This window comes from Schistocerca gregaria, chromosome 3 (assembly GCF_023897955.1).
Source record: "Schistocerca gregaria isolate iqSchGreg1 chromosome 3, iqSchGreg1.2, whole genome shotgun sequence".
Lineage (NCBI taxonomy): Eukaryota > Metazoa > Arthropoda > Insecta > Orthoptera > Acrididae > Schistocerca > Schistocerca gregaria.
In genome coordinates, this window is record NC_064922.1 from 736922677 (window position 1) to 736935086 (window position 12410).

At 39.3% G+C, this 12410-nt stretch overlaps 1 protein-coding gene across 2 annotated transcripts in view; it reads left to right on the top strand.

The window, feature by feature from the left end:
• Positions 1-12410, top strand: part of LOC126353787 (FAS-associated factor 1) — a 134952-nt gene that overhangs the window by 87093 nt on the left and 35449 nt on the right. Inside the window, exons 10-11 of one of the 2 annotated variants that reach the window (XM_050002876.1) lie at positions 8997-9029; positions 9409-9571. In XM_050002876.1, the coding sequence (XP_049858833.1) occupies positions 8997-9029; positions 9409-9571 (196 nt within the window). The remainder of the gene's footprint in view (positions 1-8996; positions 9030-9408; positions 9572-12410) is intronic. The other variant, XM_050002877.1, reaches the window with a different exon arrangement.

The following is a 12410-nucleotide window of genomic DNA, read 5'->3' on the forward strand; positions in this document are numbered from 1 at the left end:
TTCAAACATGGCCTCTGCTTTTTCCTTAAGCACTGTTGATGTGTTTATTCACCCCATTCTGCAGGCGCTCTCACTGCTGTGGACAAATTTAAGCACAGTGAGCGTCAGATGCTTGTGTTCCAGACGTGTCAACGTGCAGAGCTGAATTTCAGCACTGTTCTTCCAGAGATTTTCAGAGGTCCAACTTCATAGTTTGACTGTGCATCTATGTTTGCTGCTTTGATCCTTCACTACAGCGTTTGACTTCGCTTTGCATGTTTTTAAGTAGTAACATCACGTTCTTATGTTCTACAAGAGAAATGTAATGTCTCCATGGTTGCACGGATAGAGCGATCCTTGAGGAGTGGCAGTGAGTGAATTCTTTAATGCCAGTACCAGTGAGGAGTCCTCACCGGAATCTCGAAGTAGTAGTCCCCTTCCTTGTACTTCAGCTGGTACACTAGTTTGATGTTTTTACAATACATACAGTTGGCAGATATTCAGAATCCAAATAATCAGAAAATTGTAGTGAAATATATCAGAAACATGCATGCCTTAGTAACACTTTTAATTTGGAGGGGGGGGGGGGGGGGGAGAGGATTTCCAGCCATTAAAGCATACCACTTTAGGGCACAAATGTTAGTTGGTTTCATGACATTCCTGTCAGAAGAGTTGCAGACAGCCACAATTAAAAGACTTACATAAAGTTTTCGGCCAAAGTCTTCATTAACAAAAGAGAAACTCACACACCATTCATACACACAAGCAGGTACACCTCACACACACGACTGCCAACCCTAGCATCCAGGGCTGGACTGCAACTATCACGTGGTATGTAAGCAGCAATCTGGAGGGGGTGGGGAAGTGTACTGGTGGGGAGAGAGATGAACGCTGTGTGGTGGAGTGTGGAGGGTCTAGAATGCTAATAAGTGCATCAGGAGGTTGTGGGGCAGGAAGGTGGGGAAAAAGGAGCAAAACATGAGAGGAGCAAGGAAAGATGGGCACATGCATTGGCAGAGGGCAGCAAATAAACAGGGTGAGAGATGAGAATGGGGAGGAGGGAGGAGATGAGGAGATGGTAGGATTGGGGGGGGGGGGGGTGGAAACTATTGGGTGGAGGATGTAGGTACAGTAAGTTACTTTAGGTTGAGACCCAGATAATTACAGGAGCAGATAATGTGTTGTGTTGTAAGGATAACTCCTATCTACGCAGTTCAGAAAAGGTGGTGGTGGTGGTGGTGGTGGTGGTGGTGGAGGGAAAGATTCTGATGGCTCGGGTAATGAAGCAGACATTTAAATCAAGTATGTTATGTTCGGCTGCATGTTGTGCCACAGGGTGCTCTACTTTGCTCTTGGCCACAGTCTGGTAATGGCCATTCATCCTGGTTGGCAGCTGTTTGGTTGCACCTGCGTCTTCCACAGGGAAGTGATCCTTGTGGCAAGGGGTTGGGTTAGGAGTGACGTGGGGATGGATGAGGATGTTGTGAAGGTTGGGTGAGCGACGGAACACCACTTTAGGAGGTGTGGGAAGTTTCTTGGGTAGGATGACCTTCATTTCAGGGCATGATGACAGGTAATCAAACACCTGCCAAAGGGTGTGGTTCAGTTGTTCTAGTCTGGGATGGTATACTGGGTTGAAGGGAGCACTCCTTATGGCTGGGTCTTGGGATGAAAAGGGGGGGGGGGGGGGGGGAAGGAGGGAGATTGGGGGTTTGAGGGGGAAAAGGCACGGGAGATCAGTTTGCGTACTATATCTGGGGGTAGTGCCTGTCAAATGTTGGTACTGTTGGTGTTTGGTGGGTTTTATGTGGACAGAGGTGTGGATGGAGACATTAGAGAGGAGGAGGTCAACATGTAGGAAGATGACATATCGGGTTGAGGTGGACGACATGAAGTTGATGGGAGGGGAGGTTTTGAGGTTGCGAAGGAACAAAGATAATGTATCTTGGCCCTGAGTCCATATTATGAAGATATCATCAGTGAAACTGAACCGGGCTGGGGGGTTTGGCTAGGAAGGTGTCCTCTAGATGGACCCATAAAAAGGTTGGTGTAGGAAGGTCCCATGTGGATACCCATGGCTCTGCTGCATATTTGTTTGTATACCTTCCCTTCAAAGGAGTAGTAGATGTGGGTTAGTATGAAGTTAGTAATGTGTGTGAGGAATGAGGTAGTGGGTTTGGAGCTGAACAAGGGAAAGGTATCGTTCAATAGTGGTAAGTGCACCTGAGGGATGTTGGTGTAGTAGGAGGTGGCGTCAACAGTGACGTGCGGGATTCCAGGGGACAAAGGGTTGGGGATTGTGGAGAGTTGATGAAGGAAGTGGTTGGTGTCTTTGACGTGCGAGACTAGATTACAGGCAGTTGGTTCGAGGTGCTGTTCAATGAGAGAGAAAATTCTTTCTGTGGGGGCACAATAACCAGCCACAAGGGGGCGTCCAGGATTGTTGGGCTTGTGAATGTAGGGAAGCATGTAGAAGGTGGGTGTGTCGGGTGTCACAGGAGTAAGGACGGAAATGGATTCAGGGGAGAGGTTATGAGAAGGGCCCTATTTTTCAGTGTAGTCACCCTGGCAGAGAGAGACCTGCTTGTTGAGAAAATTCTTGTTGAATGTTTGACTTTGTTGATGGAGCCACAACGTCACTCTGCTTACACTACTTCATCATTATCAAAGAGACATCCTCGGAGATGTTATTCAAGTTTTAGAAACAGATAAAAATCGACAAAGTTGGGACTGTGTGGGGGATGAGTGGTGGCAGCGAACCCGAGTTGTTGGTTTGGTTTGTTGAAAATATTGCAGCACTCGTGTGGTCCAGTACTGTCATGCTGAAGGAGAGGGTGTTCCGTGTGTGGATGAACTCTTTTTATAATTCGAAATTCAATTACACCACAGTGTTTCTCACATACTGGCATAGTTACATTACACACCACCAAGTTACACCGCACGATTTTGAAGCCTCTCGACGTAGAGGGCTGGAAATACATAGATGTGAAAAATAAAGATATAGAGGTTAATAACTTTTATTTGACTTTAAAACTTTTTGGAGTTTTCACATAAAACATTTAGAGGAATTACTATCAGTGGGCTCTCATATGTATATACAAAGCCAAATCCTCCAGAATCTGTGCATTCTTGGCTGTCAGAAGAATGGAAAGATACTGGATTCACAATTTGGGGAAAAGTCGTGTCATAGTGTTAACACTTGAGAGGCCATATTTGGAAGAGGGGCATATTTTGTGTGTTGACAACTGCTATTTCAGCACAGACCTTTTTCTCTGGATTCACAACCATAGAACAACTGCATGTGGCACATGCTAAAACTACAGAAAAAATTAAATTGATGAAAAACTGAGTTTAAATCAACTGACAAGAAGCTTGCTATTGAGTGGTGCAGTAAAAGAGGAGTGTGTATGTTAACCACATGTAACACAACATAAGTGATTGAAACAGAGAAGACTGACAGAAACACAGGTGGAAAAATCAAGAAACCCCAGTGTATTGTAGATTGCAATTAGAGTGTGAGTGAGCATCATCTCCTTAAGCCAATCTATTGTTCCTGTACCCTCACAGGCAACAATTAGATCGCCTTGTCCAGACATACCCCTCTTAAATTTATGGCCTCGATTTACATCTTACCCAATCTTTTCAAAAACTGTTGATATGCTGCCGAGTTCAGTAGGATTAGTGCATAAGGCCGAAATGGTACAAGAAATATTTTTTAAATTCTGGATTTGTTAATTTTAAATGCTCATGCTATCCACAGGTCGGTTACTGGGGAAAAATGGCACTTAGAAAGTTTCACCTGTCTCTTATTAGGGAATTGTAGAAAGACCTGCAAGAGAAGAGGAATGAGCTGGGAGGGGAAGGCAAGATAATGACAAGAATCATGTCAGATTTACAGGATGGCATTTACCGGATGTTATTGTGAGCATTCAAAAATAAGTACACTCGTGCACAGATGCGCATCTGGCATGAAACAGAAAGTGCACCAAGAAACTAGATACCAACCCAAAACTAGGAGCATACCATTGTGTGTTGGACCATTTTTATAAACTTGTTGCACAAAGAACCGTTACTAATCTTCAGGAACAAAACCTGATAGCTGAAATTGACACATCAAAGTACATTAATAATGAAAACATGAAAAGGAGGCGTGTAAAACAATGTAAAAAACTAGAAAATTTATATTTAACTTTACAAGTGCCGGTCCAAACTGTGGATGGAAAATAGAGGCAGTGGGTGTGAAAAGTATCCAAACAGTTCCTGACTTCATTTGTTAAAGTTGGTGTTTCAGAGGTTACAATATCTATTCTGTACATAATGTAATTGCAAAGCATACACTGTGCCAATAAAGCACAACTTTTATCTTCATCTGCTTAGTATACACCCAAATTATCCACAGGTAATGTAGACTTTTTTTTTTTTTTTTTTTTTTTTTTTTTTTTTTTATCATGACTTTTGGCTGTTAATGCCATGTAGGAAAGGATTGCCATGTGCAAAGGATTGGAAGATACATACTGTATTTTGTAAAAAGTATTTAGTTGCATAAAAGACTCAGATTGAAGCATCTTCCTAGATGCTGGCAACAGACTGACCTGATTCTTCACATGAATCAAATGAATACACAACCTACATTGTGTCAGTCTGTTAATAATAATAATAATAATAATAATAATAATAATAATAATAAAAAGTACAGATTCATCTATGGGTGCTGTGATCAAATGGCACAATGTACATTGATTTCTGGCTTTGGAGTTTGCTTAAAAATAATTTTGTTGTTACACTCCCGAGGTATTTGGATGGTAAACAGGCCCCTTTCACTTACAAAGCAGGGAGTAAGAGAACATGGGAGGAGTCCTTTAACCCTTTTGCTGTTACAGATATGCTTGTCACAGTCTGTGCCGAGTGCAGTATCACTTCATTTCCTCTGTGAATTCTCTAAAAATGGCTGACAGTGCTAGCATGCAGCAAAAGCACAAACTGGAGTGAGTGGGTGTGCAGATGGTACAGTGGTTAGCTCACACGATATGGCTAAAATATTCAGCACAAGGCCAGTAGACTGTCACAAGCTATTCAGCAGACAGGGAGCAGTCCCCCCACAGAAGGCGGTAATTTGGCACAGCCTGTGACAAGCATATCTGTAACACCAAAAGGGTTAAAGGACTCCTCCCGTGTTCTCTCATTCCCTGCTTTGCAAGTGGGAGGGGCCTGTTTACCATTTTCACTCTGACCCACACTTTTTCTTGGAGGTCATAGGTTCAAGACCTCTTAATTCCATCCATTTGTTCAAAAGCCATTCTTTTCCTTACTTTTATCTTTGTTATCTTAGCAGTTTCCTCCTCATGTGCCCCAGCTAAGGCTTTTATCTTGATCTGTTCCAACTTCTCAGTTACATTTTCCACTTTTCGGACTACTCTGGCCCTCAATCCAGTTGCAGAAACAACTTCCTTCAGCCCATCACCAGATTTATGTGTATTTGTGATATCTTCAAATGCCTCTGTTTTTATATTAGTTTCTGTAGTCTCTATTCTGGTTCCATGGAATTGGGGATGTATCAAGTTGACAACAGCAGAACCGTACTCTGGTGTAAGGCTAATTACTCGGAGAGGTTGACCAGTGTCCATGAGGCTCCATTTGTGACGCTTCTTCCCAAGTGCCACACACTTCTCGATACAGATTGCATCACATCTTGGATTTAGCAAATGCTTTGGTTTCATCCTGCTTGTTCCATCCGACACACATTTTCATGTGAATCGGTTGGCCTAAGAATGGATACGATGTTTATCCCCTCCTCTAAAAGAATCAACTTTAACATGGTGTCAGACTCCTCAGACATACACACATGAATATAACATACTAGTTGCAAGGAAAATAGCATACTGTGCTAAGCAACACCCCACGACTAGTGAGTCGGAGACAAAATTGGGTGATATACTCTGTGTTGTACAAATTTACATAATCTATGTTTATCTAAAAAACTGATAAAGTACATGAACGAACAACAAGAGGGGAAAGGAATAATATTTCTTTATTCAATGTACAGGGTTAATAGGGAAACCATAATTACATTTATATTACTGGCATAGTAGTGTCTGTCTTGTATTTACAATTTGATATGATAGTAATGAAATGTGACAATTTTGTTTCACCAAATAAGCTATGAGACAAGCCCCTGCACATTTTTCTATCTTCCATATTAAGATTGACTACAGTGAGTATGTATATTAAATTATGTATGATAATAATTAGATGTAACATTTTTCATAACACATTATTGTTTTGTGTGTTATACTGTGATAAATAAAAGGCGAGTTGACATGCAGTGTTCTGTATGAAGCCAAATTGAAGCTTCCTCATGACTGGTTTCAAATCTGAAGTTCCCCTGCATATAAAGCATATTTCTATTCAGAATGAGATGTTACAAATTACATAGAGCTGTGTGCCAGTAGAAGGTTTTGTTAGTATATTGATTTCATATGAAGTAGGTTACATTGAGGGATGGTGTGTAGGTAGTTGTCATTTGCACACATCACATTTTGCTAGGCCAGTTGTGTCTACCAAACACTTTGGAGTCTGATAATGCTTTCTTCTTTGTAATTTGGGTACACGCTTTATGCATTACTAATAGATCTGATAAGCAAGCTGTTAGACTTAATTATTCTTTAAATATGTCTGTCAGTATAGATGATGATGTTTCAGTGTTCAATAAATTGAACATTACTGCTCTGTTCCTTTTCGGAGCACATTAGTGTAATGTAACCAACATCACACCCTCCCCCATGGGTGCACACACACACACACACACACACACACACACACACACACACACACACACACACACACACACACACACACACACACACACACACAGAGAGAGAGAGAGAGAGAGAGAGAGAGAGAGAGAGAGAGAGAGAGAGAGAGAGTTGACTCTCCAATGCTGATTTCTACTGCAAGTGTGTGTTTTATTTGTAACATTGTGTGACTTTTTTATGAATATTGAACATATGAGTTTCATGTAGTAATATCTGCAATATGTGAACTGAGCTTTTGTTGTTCATTTCCCCACACTCATCGTATCTGCAGCTAGTAGCATGGATATAACTGCTATGACATGCTTGCCGTCTCTCACAGAATGCTAATAGCACAGTGTCCCCTGTACCATGACAGCCAGAGATCGGTGGCCCTTGAATTTTTTTCTCAGTCACTATATGTCATAAATTCAGTTCGGTGAATTATCATGTGCGCGCCAGTATCCATTGCTTGCTTGTGAAGGTTTAATGACTAAAATATATAAAAATAATTAGTGCTTCAATATCTTCATTTCTCACTAACTTTGAAGCAAACAGAATTTTTTAAGGAGTCAGTGGAATATGTATATAACAAGAATTTAGAAAAAAATCCTTTGCTCCAGAAAAAGGCTTCTGTGCATTTTTCCCCCCATTTTTGCAATTGCATCCTTCTTTTCTTTTGCCCCTTAATAGATTTTTTTTTTAAAATAAACACATCAGCAGTGAAGGGTCAGTGATCTGTTGACTTAAACAGTTTCTGTTGCTTGAAAGCACATCTTGCACTTCCAGCCCCATGCTTTTCCTGTATTTCACCTTCCAAGACAGTTCAATTCTCTGTATGCATACAATAAAGTGCCATGTTTAGTGTTTTGTGGTGTTGGGATACGTAATATATCCTGAGAAACATTTTCCTCAACTTCACTTCTTTGTGGCATTACTTGGTACACAGTAATCTTGTTCTCAAGCAGGTTATAAATTATGTTTTTGGGTAATGTGGCATAAACATAAATTGCCTAAACCCATTTGATATAACCACGGAGTATAGTAGTGGTTCATTGCCTGACATCTTTTCCTGTTGATGTACAAGGTGTGTTCAGAAAGTATCTGTTGGCCTCCAATAGTTTTCATGAGAACATCCAGTTGTTTTGATCACTATATATGAACTGCCTGTAGTCAGGGAGTTTCCCTCGCCAAAAATAGCAGTATACTAAATATTTGTTCAATAGTATTTTTACTTCATATCTTATAAGGGTGCACAAAATTGTACAAAAGCTCACAGAATCTAAAATTAAATCAACCACAATATCTGTTGAGAATTTTAAATGCAGAAATGACTGTCAATTAGAATACAATACTTGTCTAGATTCATAGCATTTTTTGAATACTATCACCATTGATCATAAGTACTTGGAAGTACAAGAGAGAAATCCACAAACAGTCATCTCAGTTAAAGCCTGTCAAGAACAACAAAGAATTAGTTTCAAAGATTGGCAGCTTAAATTTCTGGCATGTAATCGCTCTGAAGGGTGCTTTGTTACTCATAATTGCCCAAAGTGTGTGTGTGTGTAGTATTTATGCCCCGATATGCCAAATTATCACTGTGTCAACAGTTCCTCAGCTAAGTTTTTGGCATGATCCACGACTGTATCCAGGATAAGCACCACAAATGGAAAGGTGCCAGAGGCACCTAAGTACAAAATGTTTGTTTGGAAGTGTTTCACAATTAATAGTGAAAACTAAAGGGAGTGGAGATACGTGTGGGAGGGGGAGGACACCAAATGAAACATCACTTGTGTGGAGAAATGTTCTTGAGCCAGCCTTGGCTGTATCAAGTGTGATTTTACACTAGTTTCCTTATTCATCAAATACGATTAATTTACTTCTGATTTTCAGTAGGTTGTAGAATTTAACATTGTATCAAAGCTTTTCTCTGAATGGCGAATGACAGATTCAAACCATTCTGAAAATATTTCTTGAGCCATTCTGCGACTATTATATTAGTTGTGTCATTGAGACTGTGGTAATGCTTTATCAGGAACAGGATAAAGTATGCATGGGAAATAACCTTTTTATGCTAGCCTGTGTGTGGATACTTTTCGAATGCACTTTGTACACTTTGCATTCCTCGTAGTGCCTGTGTTAGAGTAGTCTGGAACTTTGATTACTCTTGTAGATGGAGCTAGTCCTATAATCTTGGTCATGCAGAATGTTTTTTCTCTTTTCAATGAGCTGCATCGATGCTTTCACCAGTTGCCTACATTGGTAAGTAATAGCTTCTTTTAACATTTTCTGATTTGTTACACATTTCCTTAGTTTGCAAAAATAAGCTTATTGTTTCAAGTATTGGCATATATCTACATAAGCTCATAGACAAGTTATCTCCAGTTTATATTTTAATTCCGTATAGTCCCTTGACTAAAAATAAATATTTGCAAGTGAACGCAGTTGAGAAAAAAATTCGATGACAGTGTAGTTGTATAATTAAAGGGAATGTATAATATAGTTTACTAATAATGTGAATAAGTACCTAATGACAAATATCACTAAACTGTCCATATCTTATGAAAAATGACATATTTTTCAAACTGGTAACATCTGTATGTATTGATATATGTATATGTATTGAATGCTCTACTTACAGGCAATATTGGAGTTAATGAACTACTTACAAGTTTAGTTCAAGCTGTAGAGGTATTTACGGAGCAACAGCGAATAGATATGAAGGAGGAAGAAGACCGAGCAGCTAGGGAACGTGTTAAAATGGAGCAGGATGCAGCTTACCAAGAATCGTTAGCAGCTGATAGGTAAGTACCTAATTCTTAGTTGGTACAGTAAACTACTCGCCAACTGATTTTAGTTGTTATACAAGTTACATGAACCTCTTTTGACATCTTAATATAAAAGAAAGAAATAGGGTTATTTTACCAAAATACATATAGTTGGTAATGTATTTCATGTGGTTTTTCATAAGACCTGCAATATGCTTTGTATCGCTGTAATTTATTTATCTCTTAACAGAAACAATTCAGAAAGATGAGGAGTAAAGTTTTCATAGCAATGCACAAAAAAGACTGGCATGGTCTTAATACTTGTCATTGATGGTAGCCCTCTGGCAGTTTTAAAAGTGGTGTTTAAAAGTAAAAATAATTATGAATGACTGTTACATATTCCATAACAAATTAGGTACACTCTAGATTTAATGGAAGTGTAAATTCACTTAGATATAGAACACCATCAAATTATGGAGAGTTGAAGTGTCATGTGTCAGTAACAAAGTAATTACCCGGGAAGAACATTTTATCAGTGTCTTAAGACTTGTTTGATTCAGCCCTCCACACTAATCTATCCCATGCAAGCCTTACCATCTCTGTGTAACTGCTGCAACGTACAGCCACTTGACGCTGCATATGATAGACAGGCCTAGATATCTCTATACAGTTTTCACATCCACATTTTCCAGCATCATCAAGTTCAGCATTCCTTGATGTTTCATAATGTGTTGTATCAACCTGTACCACCTCCTATTCAAATTGTGCAATAAACATTTCTCCCTTATTTGATTCAGAATCTCATCATTAGTTATTCAGTGTACCCATATAATCTTCAGCATTCTTCAGTGTCACCACCTTTCAAAAGCTATTATCTTCTTGTCGGTACTCTTTATTGTCCATGTTTCATTTCTGTATAAGACTGCACATGAGACACATATTTCAAAAATGATTTCCTAACACAATTTTTAATACAATGTTAACAAATTTCCCTTCTTCGAAAATGCTGGTCTGCGCCTTATATCGTCTTTACTTTGGCCATTATTAGTTAATTTGGTGTCCTAATAGCAAAACTCGTATACTACAATTAGTAACTCATTTGTATGTGGATGTACACATACATTCTCTGTTAGCCACTGTACACTGCATAGTGGTGGCCACCACTCATTTCCTTTCCTGTTCCGTTTTCAAATAGAGAGAGGGAGGAATGATCGTCTGAATGCCTTCATACGAGCCCTAATATCACTTGTTTTGTCTTTGTGGCCCTTACGAGAAATGTACATTGATGGCAATAGAATCATTTGGCAACCGAAGTTGACCATTCGCCTTCCCTACTATAATCTTTACTCGCTTGTTCAATTTCATTTCACTTTGCATCCTGGATATTTAATCTACATGACTCTGTCGAGTGTCACACTACTAATGCTGTATTCAAACATTACGGGTTTGTTTTTCCTACTCATTTGCATTGAAGTACATTTTTATATATTTTCATCACACCAACAAGAAATTTTGTCTAAGTAATCTTGTTTTTTCCTAAAGTCTCTCGATGACACCACCTTCCTATATTCTGCAGCGTCGTCAGGAAACAGGTAAAGACTGCTGCTCACCATGTGCTTTAGGTCATTTATGTATATAGAGATTAACAATGGTCCTATCACACTTCCCTGGGACACTCTTGATGATACCCTTCTCTCTGATGAACACTCGCCGTCGAGGACAGTATACTGGGTTCTAGTCACTCTCATATCTCAGAACCTATTATGTATGCTCGGACCTTGGTTAAGTCTTCAGTGGGGCACTGCATCAAATGCTTTTCGGAAATCTAGGAATATGGAATTTGTCTGTGGCCCTTATCCGTGGTTCACATGTTATCTTGTGAGAAAAGGGCAAGCAGAGTTTCACACGAGTGTCCTTTCTGGAACCATGCTGATTTGCAGACAGTAGCTTTTCTGTCTCAAGGAAATTTATTGTATTTGAACTGAGAATATGTCGGAGAATTGAGAAGATTGATGTTAAGGAGTTTGGTCTGTAATTTTGCGGATCCATTCTTTTATCTTCCTCATATACAGGAGTCACCAGCACTTTTTTACAGTCACTTGGGACTTGGCAATGGCAGAGAGATTCACGATAAATGCAAGCTAAGTAAGGGGTCCATGCTGTAGAGTACTCTTTTGAAAACCGAATTGGGATTCCATTCTGTCCTGGACACTTAACCTGCTTTCAGCTCTTTCATTTGTTTCTCTGCACTAGGGTGCTTATTACTGTGTTCTCTGTATAGGAATCCATGCGATGGTCAAACGATGGTATGTTAGTATGATTTTCTAATTAAATTCCCTCAGAATACCCAGATTTAAGTTTTTATTTCACTGTTATATATGCTATTCACACAACTTCTTTTTAAGACAGTACTCATTCCATTCAGCTAATAGTAAACTTCATAACAGTCTGGCAGAATTACAGTGTCATTATCAAAACGTAAAGCTTTATTTCTTCTCTTGACTTTAATTCCATTTTAGTGTTCTGCGCCTCAGTCTGTAAAAACGGAAACCTTATAGGATTGCTTTGTTGACCATCCTTCTGTCTGTCTGCCCATCCAACTGTTAAGAACCTTTTTTCTGAGTCATGGGTTGATATATCAAATTCAAATTTATGTCATGTATTAATGTCTGTGGTCCCTTGACAGTGTAAAATTTTTACTACTAAGTCAATTCAGTCAAAAGATACAGCCATTTATGTCACATATTTTAATAATCCAAAACTCATCAAAACTTATAGGGTACTTTTCATTGATATAGAATTATTAAATTTGGCGAGAAGCGAGGTTTCATGTAGAAGTAAAGGGAAAATTCCGAAATTCTTAATTTGTAATTAC